Here is a 23261-nt window from a genome sequence, read left to right on the forward strand (position 1 = left end):
ACAACAGGTGAACTTCAGGTAAACATCAGGTGAACAACAGGTGAACTTCAGGTAAACATCAGATGAACAACAGGTGAACAACAGGTGAACTTCAGGTGAACTTCAGGTGAACAACAGGTAAACAACAGGTGAACGTCAGGTGAACATCAGATGGACAACAGGTGAACTTCAGGTAAACATCAGGTAACCTTCAGGTGACCTTCAGGTAAACATCAGGTGAACTTCAGGTAAACATCAGGTGAACAACAGGTGAACTTTAGGTAAACAACAGGTGAACAACAGGTGAACTTCAGGTAAACATCAGGTGAACAACAAGTGAACTTCAGGTAAACATCAGGTGAACAACAGGTGAACTTCAGGTAAACATCAGATGAACAACAGGTGAACTTCAGGTAAACAACAGGTGAACAACAGGTGAACTTCAGGTAAACATCAGGTGAACAACAGGTGAACTTCAGGTAAACTTCAGGTAACCTTCAGGTGAACTTCAGGTAAACATCAGGTGAACTTCAGGTAAACATCAGGTGAACAACAGGTGAACTTCAGGTAAACATCAGGTGAACAACAGGTGAACTTCAGGTAAACAACAGGTGAACAACAGGTGAACTTCAGGTAAACAACAGGTGAACAACAGGTGAACTTCAGGTAAACTTCAGGTGAACTTCAGGTAAACATCAGGTGAACAACAGGTGAACTTCAGGTAAACATCAGGTGAACAACAGGTGAACTTCAGGTAAACTTCAGGTGAACTTCAGGTAAACATCAGGTGAACAACAGGTGAACTTCAGGTAAACAACAGGTGAACTTCAGGTAAACATCAGGTGAACAATAGGTGAACAACAGGTCATTTCAAGTTTTTTGATACAAAAATGATTGTATCTGCAGAATCAAAGTCTGCATGTAAACTTGGCCGTTCAGCCTCGACATCCGGAGTTCCTTCACCGGGTGGGACGCCACAACGTCACCTGCATGAGTCGCATCATCCCGCCCTGAGCCAGGTACAACACCTGTAAAGCACCTGTTTAGCTGTCCGTATGATTGTTTGTCTGTGTTGCCTGTTTAATTTTCTTATCGAGATAACAACACAGTTTTATTTGAATTATTTCAGAAAGAACTGAACTTTCCAGAACATAAAATGTTACCGACTGACAGAAGCTTCGATCCATCAGCTGAAATCTGAACTGTAAACATGTTGCTACTCATTCAAAGGACATTTTTTGTAATTCACTCTTTCTGTCAAAGATTTGGCATTAAAAGTAAATATTTTGTATTTTGTCCCAATATAAATAGTTATAACTGACACTAACACTCTGTAAACAAATATTTAATGGAAAACTAATACTTCAATACTGTGCTAGTATGCTTTAGTTTCATGACTGATACTAACGTTACACTAACATAAAATTAACACTGGCTGAACTCACACTGATGCAATTAAACATATTACATTTTATTGAAAAATGTTTGCTCATAAAATCATTTAGACATGTCCAAAAAAGAAAACTAATGTCACCAAACTTTTAACAAAACGTCGGACTAACCCTGCTCTGTGTATCTTTGACTCCGCCCCTTACAGACATAACCCCACCCCACCACCATCTAACCTCTGCATTTTAAACATAACCACGCTCATTAATATTTAACCCCGCCACCATCAACATTTAACCAGCCTTATAAAAGTCTCTAAATGTGATTCTGTAAATAACTTTATATTTAACAGAGAATTCCCTGATTTTCTAACCACTTCTGTTGTTCGTCGTACTTTAAAAAAAGAAAAAAAACGTATCTTCTGGCATTTGTTGGTTTGTTTTCTCTCTGGTCATCATGATAATTTCTACATATAACTGTAATAATGTGATTAAAATCGGTTGCTAATCAGTCACACTGGACTGTCTGAATGTTAACGTGGAGTCCCAAAACATGTTATCTTAATTTGAGTGTAAAAATAAATCAGTGTTGCAGCCATCTCACAAAAAACCTGAGAATAATAAAAAAAAAATGTTCTTGTCTTCCATCTGTCTGTCTGTCTGCCACATGGACCTTCAGGTGACACATATTTTCTCTGTTTTCCGACAATAAAACAGCACAAAAAACAACAAGAGGTGAAAAAATAAATAGAATAAAACAGCCACATTACATTGACCGATAAAGAGTCCTCCCACATCACACAGTAACAACCACTCCCATCCGGCTTCGTGTTCAGAAGTTCAATTCTGATCTGCCGGACAACACGGTGGGAAATGTTGAAATATACAGTTGTCCATTGTTAAAGAGGCCAAACATACAACCCTGTTTCCCAAAAAATTTGGGACACTGTAAAAGGTAAATAAAAACAGAATGGGACGATTTGTAAATCATGTAAACTTATATATAATTAAAAATAGACAAAAGACAACATGTCAAATGTTGAAAGTTGAGAAATTTTATTGTTTTATTGTTCTGCTGAAATAAACAAGACCTTCCCTGAAAGAGACGTTGTCTGGATGGCACCATATGTTGCTCCAAAACCTGAATATATCATTCAGCATCAATGCTTCCTTCCAGATGTTCAAGCTACCCATGCCGTATGCACTAATGCATCCTGTACCATCACAGATGCTGGCTTTAGAACTGAGCTGATAACAAGCTGGATGGTCCCTCTCCTCCTTAACTCGGGTCCAGAGAAGGTGGCGGTGTTTCTGGATCATGTTTCTATCTGGTTTCTTCTTTGGAGAGTTTTAACAGCATTTGTGGACGCAGCGATGAACTGTGTTCACAGACGATGGTTTTCACAAGTGTTCCTGAGCCCATGCAGTGATTTCCACTCCAGAATAGTGTGTTTTTAATGCAGTGCTGCCTGAGGGCCCGAAGATCACCACCATCCAATATTGGTTTCCAGCCTTGTCCCTTGTGTTCAGAGATTTCTCCAGATTCTCTGAATCTTTTAATGATATTATGAACCGTAGATGATGAAATCCACTAATTCTTTGTAGTTTTACGTTGAGGAACATTATTCTGAGATTGTTGAACTATTTTCCAACACAGTCTTTCAGAGTGGTGAACCTCTCCCCATCTTCACTGCTGAGAGACTCTGCCTCTCTGAAATCATCTTTTTATACCCAATCATGTCACTGATCCTTTGCCATGGTAACCTCATTAGTTGTCAGATGTTCCACCAGTTGTTGTTTTTTTTAGCTTTCCAAAAATTTCCAGTCCTTTCTTGTCCCTGTCCCAATTTTTTGAGACGTATTGCTGCCATCAAATTCAATTCTTCATATTTTTCATCGTAAAATTTCTCAACATTTGATATGTTGATTTTGGTCTATTTTCAATTAAATATGGGTTTACATGATCAAACCCATGATCATCACATTTTGTTTTACATTTACATTTTACACAGCGTCCTTGTTTTGGAAACGGGGTTGTAAGTGTCCCTTGAGTGACAGATCTGGATGTGTTGATGTCGAGCTGTTCTTCGTCTCCAGATGCCGTGGCTCTGCAGCGACGCCACCATGATGGAGATGATCGAGAAGAAAAGAGTTTTGTGTCGAGAGATCAAAGCTTGTCAGCGGCCGGAGAAGAATCTGTGCAAACAGGACAGTATGCCCATCCTGCCCAGCTGGAAGAGGAAGCAGCCGCCGCCGTACTCAGCCCCGCCCACCTCCGCCAGACACACTTCCACGGTTTTCTGGGACACCGCCATCTGAAACACAACAACAACGGCAGAACCATGACAATAAAGAGGCAGAGGAGGAGCCAGTCATTAGGCCACGCCCACCGGCGACAGCTTTAACGTGATCAAACCCACAGACCATTTATCTGGTCGTTGATTTAATTGGAAGGATCGGCTGAGCTGTCAGTCATCTGCTCGCTCCATTAATAGAAGCAACTCGTCACACATGGATAAATTAAAGAGCACATTTTTCTTCAGTCTGGATTAAACAAGTTCACACCTGTGATTTTACCTGCGCTGACGCTTCGGCTCCAAAACTTCTCGTTTTACTTTCTGTCGATCCGGTCTGATCTGAAGGACCGAAGCTTCTTTTTACTTTGGCGGTTTACAAAGTGCTTTACAGTGTTTGCCTCTCTTTCATCCTGTCACACTCTGATGGCATCGGAGCTGCTGTGTGAGCTTCGGGAAACAAAGAGATTCCTATCGATGAGTTAACGATGAGCCTCGGGCCGGCCAATCAGAACAAATAGCAACAAACCAGCTGACACAAAGACACGAGACGGACCATCTCATCAAAGATGTCGACAAAGTGTCTCCAAGGAAGCAACAAGAGTTTCTGTGTCAGTCCAAACTTCTTGACTAAATTCATTCACCATTCAGATAAATCAATGTCAGATAATCAATGAATGCACTAATCAGTTTTGTACTTATGGCATCAATAGATCTATACTGAGCTAAAAATATCACGAACCCAACAAACCTGAAAAAAAATGTCACATTGACACATGATCCTGAACTCTGAAGCAGAATTCTGAAGCATCCCATAATATACATCCGTAATCAGAAACTGTGAAATTAATCTCATGTAAAACTGTTCAGAAGACAAAAAGAGGTTTGCTGGTCTCTGAACACCAACCCTCAACCAGCAGTGATGTCATCAACCAGCAGTGATGTCATCAACCATCAGTGATGTCATCAACCATCAGTGATGTCATCGTTGGTTTGTGAACATTATGAATCCTCCAGTTCAGATTCTGTCCGTCACCATCTTTTATAGTTCGGAGCGGTTTGGAGCAGGAAGTGACCATATTTGGACGAGCTGGGGGAGGAGCCAGAGGTGGATCTGACCGATCTGATCGGAAACCTGACGATACTACGTCCCGCCCACCGATAGCTGTAACCTGACTGCACCACAGGCCTGTCAATCAAACAGACACGCCCCCAAAAACAGGTCTTCTTGAATCTTCTTTTCTAATGAATGAGGGATTATTTTCAGATGGACCTCCAGAAAACTAAGAAGAAGGAGTGACTTTAGCTAACAACACCGAGATAACTGATGGACACATTTTATTCACTTTGGATTTGATGACAGAAGTTGAATGGGAGTCTATGGAGCCGGAGGCTTTTTGGAGCCGACCTCTAGTGGCACTCGCTGGTATTGCAGCTGAAGACACTTCTGGATCAGAACCATTTTACAGACCTGAAGCTACGAACTCTTTTATTAACAGTCTGTGGATGTAACCGATCTCCTATTATCATCGATGTCATTGATTGTTAGTGAACGGAGAGTTCATACGTTCTGTTATCTCAAACTGAACCTGTGGGTTAATTGGGCAGCATTAGTTACCATGGTGATGTATCCCGGTAAGAAGTTAACCAGGTTTGGAGTTAAGCCTGAAGTTACTACGGTAACCACAGATCCTGCTTCAGAGTACAGGAACCTCATGTGAGTCCCGATCCAAAACATTGACCCAACGTTGTATAAATAATCTGAGTGAAACTGACTGAAGTTTGAATCTGGACGGAGGTTTGTTTATTAATTTAAACAAGGAAACATGTTTTTATAAAATTCAAAAATTAACAGTCGATACACACACATTTGTCTATCTATGGTTGTGAGGACCCTTACATGCCCCTTTTCCACCAAGAAAGTTCAAAGTTCCGGTCCGGAGCTGGTCCCTATAATCTCAAACCAGTTCTTTATGTTTCAACGGCAACAGAACCAGTTCGGCCTGAAAAAAAACTTGTTCTGGAGCAGCACCAACACTGACTATTTTAGAACCAAGAGCCACGTCCATCGGGGGCTCGGAGCAGGATTATCAGGACCTTGGAAAGGCAAACCGTTTCTTGTAAATTGAACTAACTGTGAACTGGTGCTAGAAACAGCCCCAGAACCAGAACTTGGTCAGCTTTGTGGAAAGAGGTAAACTGACTGAATGCATCGCAGTGAGGACCAGCATGTTGTCAGTATGATGGTTGAATAGTGATGGTTTGATATTGGTCCTCACAAAGATAGCAGCATGAGCCCACACACACACGCAGGTGTTTCCCTGCTGTCCAATCAGAGTCCAGGGAGGCGTGGTTGTCCAGGTGTAGCAGAGCTTTCTGTCCTCTTTCTACTTGTGAATTTTCTATCTGTAAAAGATTCAGATGCTTTTTTTTTTTTTTAAGTCTGACAGCCGTGTAGCAGAAAAATAATTTCAGAATTTTTCCTCTGTGTTAAAAAAAAAGATAAAAAATGTTGCTGAAATGTGTTTTTAGGATTTGAAAAAAAGAAAAAAGAATCTGTGATGCTCGTCTGTGTCTGAAAGAAAAGTCAGAAGGTGACCATGTTTTTATATTTAACATTTATTAAGATGAAAGGATTATTTTAAATGGAGAATATTTTGACAGGTTGTTAGTTGACTTGGTTTCATCCACTGCCCCAGAAAATCTGCTTAGACTCCAGTTTGACTCCAGTTTGAATCCAGTTTGAATCCAATTTGAATCCAGCTTGACTCCAGCTTTGCTACAGTTTGAATCCAGTTTGACTCCAATTTGAATCCAGTTTAACTCCAATTTGAATCCAGTTTGACTCCAGCTTTGCTACAGTTTGAATCCAGTTTGAATCTAGTTTGACTCCAGTTTGACTCCAATTTGAATCCAGTTTGACTCCAGCTTTGCTACAGTTTGAATCAAGCTTGACTCTAGTTGACACTAAGTTCATCAGGATCAAAGGTCACCTGGAGGTCACGAGAGAGTCTGCATTTTCTGTGGCAGTGGACTGTTGGTCGTCTGCTGAAAACAACAACTTACTGAATGCGACGTATTGACCGCTGACGAACGAGCTGATCAGTTACCATGATGTCAAATCAAAGGCAACATGAGACTGAAGCAAAGCATTCTGGGATACTGGATAAATGTAAATCAGCCTGAATCGATGGGGAGAATTTATGTTTAAATACACACACACACACACACACACACACACACACACACACACACACACACACACACACACACACACACACACACACACACACACACACACACACACACACACACACACACACACACACACGTTGACAGAGTTTAACACACTCTGATCGATCTGTGGTCCATGTAGAGTCTGATCACGTTATCAATACATAGTGACTGTGTTCATACAACCAAGTGCACTTCTTCAGTTTGTAAAACGTCACATGAACACTCAACATGAAGAAGAAAATATTATTCACATGTTATAGATTATCATATATATATATATATATATATATATATATATATATATATATATATATATATATATTATCATTCTGATCGTTCCTCGAGACGATCAATAAAAATCTAATGTATCCACTGTACTGCTGCTGTCTGATAACAATCCCACAATGCAATGCTCCAAATATTAGAGGTGAAAATGTGAGGTTGAACTTTGACCTGTGAAATCTTCAAGCTCTCCAATGACTAGCTAATCAGAAGGAGAAGTGTTGATAAAGTTATTATTATTACTATCAATAGAAACTGACGTCAGCTGCAGTTCTGTGAGCGGCCACTGCACGAGGGTGGCAGCGTGGAGTCCATCAACGTAATCCTGTTAATACAACACGCACCTGCACAGGTTCACAGGACACACACCTGATGGGAGGATCAAACCAATGAAGAAACCTGAACCGGTCACGTGACCTTCACAGGTCCCGTGATGTCTGAAAGTCACATGACAACCCCTCTACAACAGAAACATTAAAAACGGTTATTTTTAGAATGGAGTCTGGTGTGGTGCTCAGGCTTTGTTTCTGAAGCGGGGCGTCCTGGAGTCTGTTTAAAAGCGGAAGATCGTTGGTCACGTGACAATCAGGTCATCCTGTCTCAGACACCTGTGCGCAGGTGTGACGTGTACATACGTCGATGTGTTTGCAGTGAGAGAAACAGCTGAATGAGTTTCGTGTTTTTTTGCACTGAGAGTCTCGAGTGTTTATTTTTATTGAATCTGTCAGGAGGAGAAAAAAAACAAAAACAGTCTAATTATTGTGACTCGGTTTTCATCTTTATGGGATATGATGACAAATAAATTTGATTTTTTATTAAACTTGAGTTCTGCCTGCTTTTTAAAAACACAATAGATGTAGAACTTGTAAGATTTAGAGAAATATATTTAATTTAGTTTAGTTGATTTATTTCACTTTTTGACTAATTTTATCATTTTCAGTGTGTTTTATTTGTTTAAATTGTTTTATTACAAACACAAAATAAATCCAGGTTTCATTGCTCGACTATGTTTATTTTCTATTGGCAGATTAAATGTGTGGTACTGCCCCCTGGTGGTCGCCGTGTGCAACTGTAGTTCTGTAGTTTATTGTAGTTACACGGTGTGACCAGCGGGTGGCAGTGTTACAACATAATAATATGGAAACATCGGTGCAACACCACGGCGACCAATTTAAACGTCACGGTTCCACTTTTCGTCCGAACTGAAGAAGAATTTTAAAAGTCCAGATTTCTTCGGAGAACCCCGGAACCTTCAGAACGCCATGGCAACAGACACTTCCGGTCAGGACCTTTCAAAATTAAACGTTCAAAATGTAATGATGGTCGCTGTGTGAATGATATCGTGGCGGCCCAAGCTGCGGTCCGCGGCCCTGCTCTTGATGCAGGATCGTTTTCGAAGAGCTGTGTGTGTGTGTGTGTGTGTGTGTGTGTGTGTGTGTGTGTGTGTGTGTGTGTGTGTTCGTCCTCTCGACTGTGAACCGGATGTAAACAAGTGTCTCGGGACGCCATGTTGGATTCTGGGAAAGCGGAGAACCATCCTGTTGGACAGTTTGTTGTCAGACTTCTTCCACAGCGTCTCTCTGACCGGACGAACGGCCCGAACCTCCTCCCGGTACTCTCCGGGGAACCCCCCGTAAACTCGGCGGGTCTGAGCGGTGGCAGCGGCCGGCGGCTGCGGGTTCCGTCATGGAGCGGAGCAAAGACGACGTGGCGGCGGTCCGAACTTTCTCCTCGCAGGCGGAGCTGATCATGGAGGTGGCAGTGGAGTCCGTCTCGTGCGTCCTGCACAAACCGGGACGCGCGGGGACACGCGGCGAGGACAGCCGGGTGAGACGGAGGACTATTTCAAAGTTCATTCGGTGTCTCAGAGGACGGAAGTTTGTCTGAGAGCTTCGGAGGAAAATCCCGCCGTCACTTCCTTCTTCGCCACAGAGTCATTAGACTTATGTACATGTTATATATAAAAACTAAAGGCAATATATAACCCCGTTACACTGTATATAACCTAGTTACACTGTATATAACCTAGTTACACTGTATATAACCTAGTTACACTGTATATAACCTAGTTACACTGTATATAACCCCGTTACACTGTATATAACCTAGTTACACTGTATATAACCCCGTTAAACTGTATATAACCTAGTTACACTGTATATAACCCCGTTACACTGTATATAACCTAGTTACACTGTATATAACCCCATTACACTGTATATAACCTAGTTACACTGTATATAACCTAGTTACACTGTATATAACCTAGTTAGACTGTATATAACCCCGTTACACTGTATATAACCTAGTTACACTGTATATAACCTAGTTAGACTGTATATAACCTAGTTAGACTGTATATAACCTAGTTACATTATATAACCTAGTTAGACTGTATATAACCTAGTTACACAGTATATAACCTAGTTTCACTGTATATAACCCCGTTACACTGTATATAACCTAGTTACATTATATAACCCCGTTACACTGTATATAACCCCATTACACTGTATATAACCCCGTTACACTGTATATAACCTACTTACACTGTATATAACCTAGTTACACTGTATATAACCCCGTTACACTGTATATAACCTAGTTACATTATATAACCTAGTTAGACTGTATATAACCTAGTTACACTGTATATAACCTAGTTAGACTGTATATAACCTAGTTACATTATATAACCTAGTTAGACTGTATATAACCTAGTTACACAGTATATAACCTAGTTTCACTGTATATAACCCCGTTACACTGTATATAACCTAGTTACATTATATAACCCCGTTACACTGTATATAACCCCATTACACTGTATATAACCCCGTTACACTGTATATAACCTACTTACACTGTATATAACCTAGTTACACTGTATATAACCCCGTTACACTGTATATAACCTAGTTACATTATATAACCTAGTTAGACTGTATATAACCTAGTTACACTGTATATAACCTAGTTTCACTGTATATAACCCCGTTACACTGTATATAACCTAGTTAGACTGTATATAACCCCGTTACACTGTATATAACCTAGTTACATTATATAACCTAGTTACACTGTATACATACAGACTGTATAAATACAGTGTAACGGCAATATATAACCCCATTTAGAATGTATATAACTATATAACCCCGTTATACTTTATATAACCCCATAAAGTCTATATATGTCCCCTTTAGACGGTATACAACCCCCTTACACTATATATAACCCAGTTAGACTTGTATATTTAGTCTAAAGTCTATATATAACCCCCTTAGACTGTGTGTATATATATATATTTATAGTCTAAAGTCAATATATAACCCCATTTAGAATGTTTATTAACCCACTTACACTATATATATAACCTGTTAGACTATATATAACCTGTTTGACTATATATAACCTGTTAGACTGTATATAACCTGTTAGACTATATATAACCTGTTAGACTGTATATAACCTGTTAAGACTGTATATAACCTGTTAGACTATATATAACCTGTTTGACTATATATAACCTGTTAGACTGTATATAACCTGTTAGACTATATATAACCTGTTTGACTATATATAACCTGTTAGACTGTATATAACCTGTTTGACTATATATAACCTGTTAGACTGTATATAACCTGTTTGACTATATATAACCTGTTAGACTGTATATAACCTGTTAGACTATATATAACCTGTTAGACTGTATATAACCTGTTGACTATATATAACCTGTTAGACTGTATATAACCTGTTAAGACTGTGACCAAGGTCAACGTCAAAACACAAAGTAACTTTTATTTGATTTGTCTTCACGTGTCCTCTGTCATACGTGTCCTCCCCTCTGCAGGCCCAGCTCACGGCTGTGTTGGATGTGATGTGCAGGGAAGCTGTTCGTAAAATCTGCAGCGTCTTCAAAGAGCTCTACATGAACGTGGCGACAGAAAACGAAGCTCTGAAGGACAAACTGAGACGTCTGAGCACCGAAAAACCCAAAAATCAGAACAACTCTGCAGCTCTGAAGACGCTTTACCAGATCAAAACATCCGGTGAGTTCACGTCACGACTGAACACGTCTAAGCACGTCTGAACCGGGTTAGGTTCTGTCCTAGGGTTCTATAGTAGTGTTCTGGTGTAGGGTTCTATAGCAGTGTTCTGTCCTAGGGTTCTATAGTAGTGTTCTGGTGTAGGGTTCTATAGTACTGTTCTGGTGTAGGGTTCTATAGCAGTGTTCTGTCCTAGGGTTCTATAGTAGTGTTCTGGTGTAGGGTTCTATAGTACTGTTCTGGTGTAGGGTTCTATAGGAGTGTTCTGTCCGAGGGTTCTATAGTAGTGTTCTGGTGTAGGGTTCTATAGTAGTGTTCTGGTGTAGGGTTCTATAGTAGTCTTCTGGTGTAGGGTTCTATAGTAGGGTTCTATAGTAGTGTTCTATAGTAGTGTTCTGGTGTAGGGTTCTATAGTAGGGTTCTATAGTAGTGTTCTGGTGTAGGGTTCTATAGTAGGGTTCTATAGTAGTGTTCTGGTGTAGGGTTCTATAGTACTGTTCTGGTGTAGGGTTCTATAGTAGTGTTCTGGTGTAGGGTTCTATAGTAGGGTTCTATAGTAGGGTTCTGTTGTAAAGTTCTTTTGTAGGCTTGTTGTTAGGTTCTGTTGGGTTCCAGATGAATCGTTCACTAAAGGTTCACTTACTGACTTTCACCCGAGAGCTCAGACATGCTGAGTTAACATGTTTACTGGATCTCTGAACCCTGCAGATGGAGCCTTACCGTTACTAGGCAACCAACCAGCATCCTCCCCTGCTGCCATGGCGATCCTCAGCAGCAGCCCTCAGGTCCCCCTGCTCATCATCAGCCCGCCAATCACAGGCCGGCCCCGCCTCCAGGGGCTGCCGGAGAGACCAGATCCAAGTCCGGCCCACTTTCAGGCGACAACCCACATTTCCTCTGATCCGGAACCGCCATCTGACGTAATCCTGTGCCCCTTGGACATGACATCACTTCCTGTAGCTCATGAGCAGCCAACCGGTGAGCTTCCAGGTGACAACACACCTGAGGAAGAACCAGCTGCTGTAAGTCTTCCTTTATGTTCATATCAGCAGCTTTCATCCGTCTGTTTATGTTTTATTAACGAAGGCGTCGCACAATAACAACTCTGATTATTATCAATAAAGCAGACGGAGATCCGTCTGAAGGAACTGACTCGTCTCATCCTGTTTCCAGGCTGCAGAGATGAAGATGGAGACTGGAGAGAAGAAAGGTGACACTCACAAGGACCCAAAGAGTCCAGCAGGTGAGACGGGTAACGACAGGCTGACTCCGCCCACCAACACGCCACCCAATCACTGCATGTTAAACATAACGCGTCAGCTCCGCTCTTCAGGTTCAAGATGGCCGGCAACATTTCCGACGTGTTTCGTCTGGACTTGTGAGGAGACGTCACCGTCGGCCATCTTTATTCAACGTTGATGTTGTTGCGTGCAGCTGCGAGCGAGGAGGAGCTGAAGGAGCAGGAGAGGAGGAGGAGGAGGGAGCTGTACAAGGAGAAGAGGTTCTTCTGCGAGCTGTGCAACAAAGGTTTCCACCAGAAGCACCAGCTGACGAAGCACGTGTCCTGCCACCTGAAGCCGTTCCCCTGCAGCCGCTGCGATAAAGGTTTCTACCGGGCGGCGACGCTGCACAAACACCAGCTGGCCCACCGGCTGCAGGAGGCGCAGGAGAACGACCCCGACAAGCTGCTGCGCTGCGACCAGTGCGACCGCAGCTTCCGGCTGCTGCGGCAGCTGCGCGTCCACCAGGCGTCCCACCGGCTGGAGAAGGCGCCGCTGAAGTGCCCCGCCTGCGACCGCACCTTCACCTCGGCCGGCGCGCTGCGGTACCACCAGGTGTCGCACGCCGACGTCAAGCCCTTCATGTGCGACGTCTGCGGGAAGAGTTTCACCCGCAAGAAGAGCCTGCGGGAGCACCAGACGGTCCACACCGGGGCGCGGCCCTACGCCTGCCAGACCTGCGCCAAGAACTTCTCCACCGCCAGCAACCTGCGCGTCCACAAGAGGTCGCACTCGGACGAGCGGCCCTTCAAGTGCAGCGAATGCGACAAGGCCTTCAAATGCCGCATGGGGCTGCTGCAGCACCGCCTGGTCCACTCCAGGGAGAAACCCTTCATGTGTCACACCTGTGGACTCAGCTTCGGACTCAAGTACAACTTCCAGAGACACCAGCGCCTCCACAGCGGAGAGAAACCCTTCAGGTACTGATCCATCCGTCAATCAATCAATCTGTCAGTCAGTCTATCTATTATCTATCTATTATCTATCTATTATCTATCTATCTATCTATCTATCTATCTATCTATCTATCTATCTATCTATCTATCTATCTATTATCTATCTATCTATCTATCTATTATCTATCTATCTATCTATTATCTATCTATCTATCTATCTATCTATCTATCTATCTATCTATCTATCTATCTATCTATCTATCTATCTATCTATCTATCTATCTATTATCTATCTATTATCTATCTATCTATTATCTATCTATCTATCTATTATCTATCTATCTATCTATCTATCTATTATCTATCTATTATCTATCTATCTATCTATCTATCTATCTATCTATCTATCTATCTATCTATCTATCTATCTATCTATCTATCTATCTATTATCTATCTATCTATCTATCTATCTATCTATCTATCTATCTATCTATCTATCTATCTATCTATCTATCTATCTATCTATCTATCTATCTATCTATCTATCTATCTATCTATCTATCTATTATCTATCTATCTATCTATCTATCTATTATCTATCTATCTATCTATCTATTATCTATCTATCTATCTATTATCTATCTATTATCTATCTATTATCTATCTATCTATCTATCTATCTATCTATCTATCTATCTATCTATTATCTATCTATCTATTATCTATCTATCTATCTATCTATCTATCTATTATCTATCTATCTATCTATTATCTATCTATCTATTATCTATCTATTATCTATCTATTATCTATCTATTATCTATCTATCTATTATCTATCTATCTATTATCTATCTATTATCTATCTATTATCTATCTATTATCTATCTATCTATCTATCTATCTATCTATCTATCTATCTATCTATCTATCTATCTATTATCTATCTATCTATTATCTATCTATCTATCTATCTATCTATTATCTATCTATCTATTATCTATCTATTATCTATCTATTATCTATCTATTATCTATCTATTATCTATCTATCTATCTATCTATCTATCTATCTATCTATCTATTATCTATCTATTATCTATCTATGTGATCAATCAGAGAATTGATCAGTCTGATTGATCAGAGGATGAGTTAATGTCTATCATCCCTGCCTCCCCCCAGGTGTGACAGGTGTGGGGAGGGCTTCACGGGCACCTGGTCCCTGAAGACCCACATGCTGGTTCACGGCGTGGAGAAGCCGTTCATGTGCGACCTGTGCGGGAAAACCTTCTTCTACAACTGCCAGCTGCAGAAGCACCAGCAGCTGGGTCACTGTGGCGCAGGCCGGAGGAGGGCGGGCCGGCGCCGGGGGGGCGGAGTCAAACCGTTCGGCTGCAAGAGCTGTCCGAAAAGCTTCGGCAGCAGCAGCGCGCTGAGGACGCACGAGAAGAGCCACTCCCAGAACAAAGAGTTCACCTGCGACACCTGCGGAAAGGCCTTCCACCTGCGCCACCTCTACCTGCAGCACCTGCGGCAGCACAGCGGCGACCGGCCGCACGTCTGCGCCGTCTGCCACAAGGGCTTCCTGCTGGCGTCGCAGCTGCGGCAGCACGAGCTGCTGCACTCCGGGCTCAAACCGCACCACTGCGAGCAGTGCGGCAAGGACTTCAGAACCCCGCAGAACTACCAGCGCCATCTGCTGGTGCACACCGGGGAGAAGCCCTACCAGTGCACCGAGTGCAACCGCAAGTTCCGGCAGTCCAACCAGCTCAAGTCGCACATGCAGATCCACACCGGCGTCAAGCTGTACTCCTGCCAGCGCTGCCGTCGCGGCTTCTCTGACTCCCGGCAGCTCAAGAAGCACCGCTGCGGAGACGAGACGCCGGACAGCGGCGAGTCCGGAGGACGCAAGCAGAGGGACGTGTTCTCCTGGACGGACGACTTCACCACCCAGTAACTCCTGGAGATCATCCAGCAAGGGGAAATAAAAGGAGCCCGAGTCTGTTCAAAGTACAACAGATGTAAAAAAAACGCCTCCTGTTGTTTGTGTTTACACTTTATTACTTTGTAAACAAACAGAAAATTAAACGCTTTGTGTTTCTAGGACGAACTGTTTTCTTGAAAAACGACAGTTGTGATATTTCAGCCTGCTCGTGTTTGAATACAGAGAATACTTGTAAATTACTGTATTATTTTTTTAATGTAAAAGTCTGAAAAAAGACTTCATGCATAAGAAAGAAAGAAACTGATGTTTTGCAGTTTCGTGGTCGGACTCTGAACTTTCTTATAACTGTAAATTGTGCTTTTACTCTGAAGGGACAGCAAACACTGAAAATCTTTTGGTGAAAATCTGTAAAACTGATGACAACCTCGAGCAGCAATAAAAAGAGATGCTTTTTGAATGGAGTTTGGTTCAGAGTGGGTTTGAGACCTGGTTAAAAGCTGCAGAGATATAAAAGCTATTAAAGATCAGAATCAGCTGCAACTTTAATAAAGTGACTTTCAGTGTTTCTCTTAAAATCTGTAATTTTTTCCTTTGATGTTCTGTGGTTTTTTTTATTATTAAGCTGTTGCAGAAATATTTTTCTGTCTTTAAGGTTTCAGTGAAAACACAAACAAAACACAACAGCTTTTTTTTGGCCACAGTGAACTGAATCTGGTGGAAAATAAAGACTAAATGGCTTTCAGTCCCCATCCTCTACAATCCTTTTAAAATTTGAACTACAATGGTTAACAGGTTATTTTAAAATACAACGAAGCAGGCAAGGTGATTCAATTTTCATGCAAATTAAAATATAGTCGTTGAATCTGGGTAGGCTGCTGTACAAAACAGATCTGCAGCAAAACTTATCGGGGATGCATTATTCTGGTCTGATTGATTACATGCGCCTTGAACTCCTTGATATGCTAAACGAAGGGAAGCGTTCATTAACATACAAAAAAAAAGATTTAAAAGCTGCATTTTAATGTGTCTTCATTTGAGAAAAAACAATTAAATTAAATTTGCGTGAAAATAAATCGGTGAGTTATGACACCAGTGGCTTGCCGTAGTTCCAGCCTCAGGTCCGACTTCAAGCGCAGAGTTCCAGCGCATGCGCAGTGCGCCTGGAGTCCATTCTCGCGGGTTTCGGAGCTAACACTTGGAGGCTGCGGTGAATCCGGGCTGGTCTGCGGGAAACGGAATTCATCTTCGGGGCTGAACGCCGTAAAACATGACGCTCTGCGGTGTCGGCTGTGAGCGGGTCCCGGTGCTCACACCCGCCGCCCGTTAGCTGACAAAAAAAAGTGTTTTTGACCGATAACTTTTTTTTTTAGAAGCTAACTGCTAACAGTTAGCCGCTCACCAACAGAGACAGTTTGTGACGTGAAGCCGCGCCGTTACCGGCAGAATCTACCGGATACCGGTGAGTACCGGACACGCTTCACTGGCTTTATGGCCCCACTAAAAGGGAACAAAACGCTGTTTACATCTTTCTTTTTATGAACTGTGATGTTCCCTTTTAATCTGGTCGTTTATACCGACCTGGTTCAAACTGCAGCAGGTGTTCCTGAACGCAGCACGGTACAAATACACGAGTTCATATTTCCCCGAGTATCCTCGTACACACATTCACAGTAACTGTACACAGACTCACAGTAACTGTACACAGACTCACAGTAACTGTACACATTCACAGTAACTGTACACAGACTCACAGTAACTGTACACATTCACAGTAACTGTACACAGACTCACAGTAACTGTACACATTCACAGTAACTGTACACATTCACAGTAACTGTACACATTCACAGTAACTGTACACAGACTCACAGTAACTGTACACACTTCACAGTAACTGTACACATTCACAGTAACTGTACACACAGACTCAGTAACTACACACATTCACAGTAACTGTACACAGACTTAAAGTAACTGTACACACATTCACAGTAACAGTACACACATTCAACTGTACACACATTCACAGTAACTGTACACATTCACAGTAACAGTACACAGACTCACAGTAACAGTACACACATTCACAGTAACTGTACACACATTCACAATAACTGTACACACATTTACAGTAACTGTACACAGACTCACAGTAACTGTACACAGACTCACATTCACAGTAACTGTACTCACAGTAACTGTACACAGACTCACATTCACAGTAACAGTACACACAGACTCAGTAACTACACACATTCACAGTAACTACACAGACTTAAAGTAACTACACACATTCACAGTAACTGTACACAGACTCACAGTAACTGTACACAGACTCACAGTAACTGCACTCACATTCACAGTAACAGTACACAGACTCACAGTAACTGTACACACATTCACAGTAACTGTACACATTCACAGTAACTGTACACAGACTCACAGTAACTGTACGCATTCACAGTAACTGTACACACATTCACAGTAACTGTACACATTCACAGTAATTGTACACAGACTCATAGTAACTGTACACATTCACAGTAACAGTACACACATTCACAGTAACTGTACACAGACTCACAGTAACTGTACACATTCACAGTAACAGTACACACATTCACAGTAACTGTACACATTCACAGTAACTGTACACAGACTCACAGTAACTGTACACATTCACAGTAACTGTACACACATTCACAGTAACTGTACACATTCACAGTAACTGTACACATTCACAGTAACAGTACACACATTCACAGTAACTGTACACATTCACAGTAACTGTACACAGACTCACAGTAACTGTACACATTCACAGTAACTGTACACATTCACAGTAACAGTACACACATTCACAGTAACAGTAACTGTACACATTCACAGTAACTGTACACACATTCACAGTAACTGTACACATTCACAGTAACAGTACACACATTCACAGTAACTGTACACATTCACAGTAACTGTACACAGACTCACACATTCACAGTAACTGTACACATTCACAGTAACAGTACACACATTCACAGTAACTGTACACATTCACAGTAACTGTACACAGACTCACAGTAACTGTACACATTCACAGTAACTGTACACATTCACAGTAACAGTACACACATTCACAGTAACTGTACACACACTCACAGTAACTGTACACATTCACAGTAACAGTACACACATTCACAGTAACTGTACACAGACTCACAGTAACTGTACACATTCACAGTAACTGTACACATTCACAGTAACAGTACACACATTCACAGTAACATTCACAGTGTACACAGACTCACAGTAACTGTACACATTCACAGTAACAGTACACACATTCACAGTAACTGTACACATTCACAGTAACTGTACACATTCACAGTAACAGTACACACATTCACAGTAACTGTACACATTCACAGTAACTGTACACATTCACCTGAACTCCGGTTTCCTCTTCAGATCCTAGTAAAGTGCTGAGTGTTCACAGAGGAGGAAGAGGAGGAATATGGCACCTGTGTTGGACAAGAGGAGCAGAGAGGGGGCGCTGTCCCGGGACGACTGTCTCTGTCCTGTCTGTCTGGAGATCTTTATGGAGCCAGTCACACTTCCCTGTACACACACCTTCTGCAAGGTAACACACACACACACACACACACACACACACACACACACACACACACACACACACACACACACACACACACACACACACACACACACACACACACACACACACACACACACACACACACACCCCCAGCAGAGGACTGTGTGTTGAGCACCATCAGAGGTCTGATAACGTTATATCACTCTTGATGAAATGATTTAACATTTAAAAGCCCTGTGTGTGTGTGTGTGTGTGTGTGTGTGTGTGTGTGTGTGTGTGTGTGTGTGTGTGTGTGTGTGTGTGTGTGTGTGTGTGTGTGTGTTACCAGGGCTGCTTCCTGGAGTCGGTGGATAAAACCACTCAGTTCTGTCCGATGTGCAGGAAGCGAGTTTCCACCTGGGCCCGACTGAACACCAAGAACAACACGATGGTGAACCAGCAGCTGTGGAGGCAGATCCAGACCTGCTTCCCTCTGCAGTGTCAGCGCCGCCTCACCGGGCAGGACGCCGACGACACCGACCGCCCGGGTACCGGCCGATCACATGACCCGCGATCAGCTGATATCAGCGACACCCTGATCGAACACAATGTTTTAGTCCGGTGTCCAGACAAAGAGTACCTAAAGTGTGTGTGTGTGTGTGTGTGTGTGTGTGTGTGTGTGTGTGTGTGTGTGTGTGTGTGTGTGTGTGTGTGTGTGTGTGTGTGTGTGTAGTGTCTCTGTGTCTTCCCAGAGTCAGTCTCCCCGGTGAGGTGAGGCAGGAATACGAGGACCAGATCACCAAAGTAAGTTCAGTTGTTATATTCTGGGCTGATATTGTTCCAGCGGCTCTGAGAGGGTCGGGCTCTGCGCTGCAGGTGGATCAGTGAACTGTGCGACGGGTCTGAGGGAACAGCTGCTTTATAGACAGCAGCTCGGTTCTGGGGAGGTTAAGGGGGCAGAGACAATATGATGTCATCAGTCAGTCGATGATGTCATCAGTCGGGTCGGTGAGACTGAAGGTGTGTGTCCTCACCTGTCAGCTGACGGAGGAGAGGCGGGTCCTGGAGGAGGAGGAGAGGAGGGCCAGCGAGGAGTACATCCAGAGTCTGCTGGCCCAGGAGGAGCAGCTGCGCCGGGAGGAGAGGAAGACGAGGGAGGAAGACGAGCAGCTGGCCCGAGTGCTCAGCAATCAGCTGGTCAGTTTCACTCCGACTGTGGTGTCAAGATGGCGTCGTGTTTTTAACTGCAGAACGTCTTCAGACTTTCTCTTCCTGCTGTTTGTGTCCTCCTGTCTTTTATTTTGTCCTCCCGTCTTGTCCTCCTGCTGCAGAACCCTCCTCCCGTCTCTCAGGACACTCTTCATCCCGACGTGAAGAAGGAGGTCGTTGGACAGATCGAGAAGTACGTCAACGCTGCAGCTGTTTGTTATTAAAGTGTGTGTGGGGGGGGGGGCATCCCCCTTTTACGAGCTTCAGCAACATCCATGTTTGAAGCATCGTCTGTTGTCATGGCAACAACTCTGTTCAATCAGACTCCTTCAACGTCTTCACAGCATGTGTGACGTGACTGGACAGACGTGGAGGGAGACTGACAGCTGGAGGAGGGTTGTTTATGTGTTTGTTTGTTTGTTTGTTTGTTTAGGTTCCTGTGTCCCCGTCCTGCTCAGACGAGCTCCGACCGTGGCTCCGCCTCCAGCTTCGTCTCCAACAAGGTGAGTGTTGAAGTTCTGGATTGGACGCAGGATTGAGAGGATGAGAAGCGACCTGTCGTCTTCCTGTTTCCAGGAGAACATCCTGCTCCGCCCAGAGACGCAGCGTCCTCCTCCTCAGCTGCACGGAGATGGACGGACGGATGTCCACCCAGCGACCGAGGAGGAGGAGGAGGAGCTTCACAGGAGTCCGCTGATCAGACAGGGACAGGCCAAGAGGAAGAGCTCCGAGACGACAGAGGAAGTGGAGGAGGAGGAGGAGGTGGCCACCAAACGAGGCTGCTCCTCCTCCTCCTCTCAGGGGGCGGAGCTGAAGGCTGAGTTGGAGGCGGAGCTGCAGGTTAGACTGCAGCAGCAGGAGGAGGAGGACCGGCGGCTGGCGCTGCTCCTGCAGAAGGAGCTGGACCAGGAGGAGAAGCACAGAGCCACCGACCGACGCAAAGGAACCGCCGACGCCTACCTGCTGCGTCACAACCGCAGGGGGTCCGTCACCTCAACCCTGAGGAACACCGCCGCCTCCTCTTCATCAGGAGACACTAACAACATCTCCATGGCTTTTTCTCCCAAGACTCTACAGCCCTCCTCCGCCTCCTTCTCCTCCTCCTCCTCCTACTCCTCCTCCTCATCCTTCTCCTCCACCTCCTCCTCCTCCTCCTCTTCCTCCACCACCAGAGGCACCAAACAGACCACCCTGACCGACATGTTCTCCAGCCTGAGCAGCTGCGTCCGTCCTCAATAAAAAAAAAAACTTTGCTCGGACAGATATCGATTGCTTTTATTTTGAAACACATTTCCTCCCGCCAGACCCGTCAGCTGGATCTACATCCTGTTCACACGTTGCCGTGGTGAACAGGTGCTGACACTTTTAGGTCTCGTGTGATGGACGGGTGCTGATCAGTCATGTGACCGTTAGCCCCCCCCCCACCCCTCCACCCCCTCAGCTTTGTGAAGCTTATTGTGGAAATTGCAATAAAATTGGAATTCACAAAGAAGTTGTCGTTCTCTTTTATTAACACGCAAGAGCAGGCGGACCTCGAACCGGGTCCGGGGCGGACCCCTGTTACATGTGAGCAGATGTTGACATCAAACTAAAAGTTTCAGTTTGTCCTACGTGACCTGAACGCAGCACATTTCTTGGGTAAATATGTCGATATGTTCAACATAGAACGGACTGAGATGTCCTTACAGGCCACCGTACAGACGACAAAACAGGTTCAGGTTTCTGTCATCTGATTTTGACTCTTTTTGATGTTGTACAAACAAAATGAACGAGTAGAAAGGACACGGTCCTAGAGGTCTGGACACGGTCCTGGAGGTCTGGACACGGTCCTGTAGGTCTGGACACGGTCCTGGAGGTCTAGACACAGTCCTAGAGGTCTGGACACGGTCCTGGAGGTCTGGACACGGTCCTGGAGGTCTGGACACGGTCCTGTAGGTCTGGACACGGTCCTGGAGGTCTGGACACAGTCCTAGAGGTCTGGACACGGTCCTGTAGGTCTGGACACGGTCCTGGAGGTCTGGACACGGTCCTGGAGGTCTGGACACGGTCCTGGAGGTCTGGACACGGTCCTGGAGGTCTGGACACGGTCCTGTAGGTCTGGACACAGTCCTAGAGGTCTGGACACGGTCCTGGAGGTCGGGTACAGTCCACTGACGTCTCAGTGAAGCTCTGCTGCTGTCTGCTCAGTCAGAGGAAGTTCTGTCACCACGCTGAGGTTTCCATGGTTTCCATGCGGTCATGTGACTCTGTTTTGTCGTCAGAGGCGGCGGTCATTAAACCAAACCACCATCCTCGAGGAACAGTGGTGGATGTCAGTGAAACGTCTCGTGTCTCTGGGTTTTTGTCTCCCCAGATGTGACTTCAGCCCGTGATGAGACTGAAACTGCTGAGTCATGTTTTTAAAAGGACAGGAACGCCGGTCAGAACCCTGGTCAGAACCCTGGTCAGAACCCTGGTCAGAACCTCGGTCAGAACCCTGGTCAGAACCTCGGCCCGGTTCTGGTGGTCAGCTGTCTATAAAATGGTGTCGTGACCTGTAAGTTTGAAGTCCCTTAAAGTTCAGCGCACGGCCGTCAGAAAACTGGTTCTGAGAACAGATCGGCTCGTCATCCTGCGGGGGAGGCAGCTGTCGTCGTTACCCATGATCCTTTGCTGCCTCACCAACAGAGTGACTCACAGATGATCTAAAATCAGACGGCTATTTTTAGAAAAACTGAAAATAGAGAAAAGACGAAGTGAACGGGTTATGGGGACATAAATGTGTCCTCGTCCCAAAACCAGTCCTCCAACCAACCAGTAACAATCTGTCCTCACAGAGACATTCAATAACAATGTCCTCTGAGACACTGTTGACGTGTTCTCATTCAGACAGCTGTCTTGTTCTTGTTGTTGACGTTTTGTTAGTTTGTTTTTGTGTTCTCAGGTTGTTTTTGTGTTCTCCGGTTGTTGACGTGTTCTCCGGTTGTTGACGTGTTCTCAGGTTGTTGACGTGTTCTCCGGTTGTTGACGTGTTCTCAGGTTGTTGACGTGTTCTCCGGTTGTTGACGTGTTCTCAGGTTGTTTTTGTGTTCTCCGGTTGTTTTTGTGTTCTCAGCTTGTTGACGTGTT

At 43.9% G+C, this 23261-nt stretch overlaps 3 protein-coding genes across 5 annotated transcripts; all 3 read left to right on the plus strand.

The window, feature by feature from the left end:
* The first annotated feature begins 835 nt into the window (after positions 1–835).
* On the plus strand, positions 836–8000 carry LOC138627873 (neuronal tyrosine-phosphorylated phosphoinositide-3-kinase adapter 1-like). 2 transcript variants are annotated; one of them, XM_069710505.1, is made up of 2 exons: positions 836–998; positions 3465–8000. In XM_069710505.1, exons 1-2 carry the CDS (start codon positions 870–872, stop codon positions 3684–3686), a joined length of 351 nt encoding a protein of 116 aa, XP_069566606.1. In that variant the 5' UTR covers positions 836–869; the 3' UTR covers positions 3687–8000. The 2 variants fall into 2 exon arrangements, 1 of the variants encoding a protein (XP_069566606.1); XR_011311420.1 differs by lacking the exon at positions 3465–8000 and adding an exon at positions 1109–2009 and having other exon boundaries at positions 911–998.
* Positions 8001–8588: 588 nt separating this feature from the next.
* LOC138627846 (zinc finger protein 271-like) lies at positions 8589–16090 on the plus strand. Its single transcript, XM_069710467.1, has 6 exons — positions 8589–9007; positions 11037–11235; positions 11941–12254; positions 12406–12475; positions 12667–13432; positions 14590–16090. The coding sequence occupies exons 1-6, from the start codon at positions 8867–8869 to the stop codon at positions 15362–15364; spliced, it is 2265 nt and encodes a 754-aa protein (XP_069566568.1). The 5' UTR covers positions 8589–8866; the 3' UTR covers positions 15365–16090.
* Positions 16091–16522: 432 nt separating this feature from the next.
* On the plus strand, positions 16523–21599 carry rnf168 (ring finger protein 168). Of its 2 annotated transcripts, XM_069710471.1 has the most exons (8): positions 16523–16811; positions 18818–18989; positions 19294–19492; positions 19678–19748; positions 19986–20141; positions 20276–20346; positions 20587–20656; positions 20730–21598. In XM_069710471.1, exons 2-8 carry the CDS (start codon positions 18864–18866, stop codon positions 21390–21392), a joined length of 1356 nt encoding a protein of 451 aa, XP_069566572.1. In that variant the 5' UTR covers positions 16523–16811; positions 18818–18863; the 3' UTR covers positions 21393–21598. The 2 variants fall into 2 exon arrangements, with proteins under 2 accessions (XP_069566572.1, XP_069566573.1); XM_069710472.1 differs by lacking the exon at positions 18818–18989 and having other exon boundaries at positions 20730–21599.
* Positions 21600–23261: the final 1662 nt, after the last annotated feature.

This window comes from Brachyistius frenatus, unplaced genomic scaffold, assembly GCF_029030835.1.
Source record: "Brachyistius frenatus isolate BFR_SWC_R1_liver_20210118 unplaced genomic scaffold, ASM2903083v1 Contig_92, whole genome shotgun sequence".
Classification (NCBI taxonomy): Eukaryota; Metazoa; Chordata; class Actinopteri; family Embiotocidae; genus Brachyistius; species Brachyistius frenatus.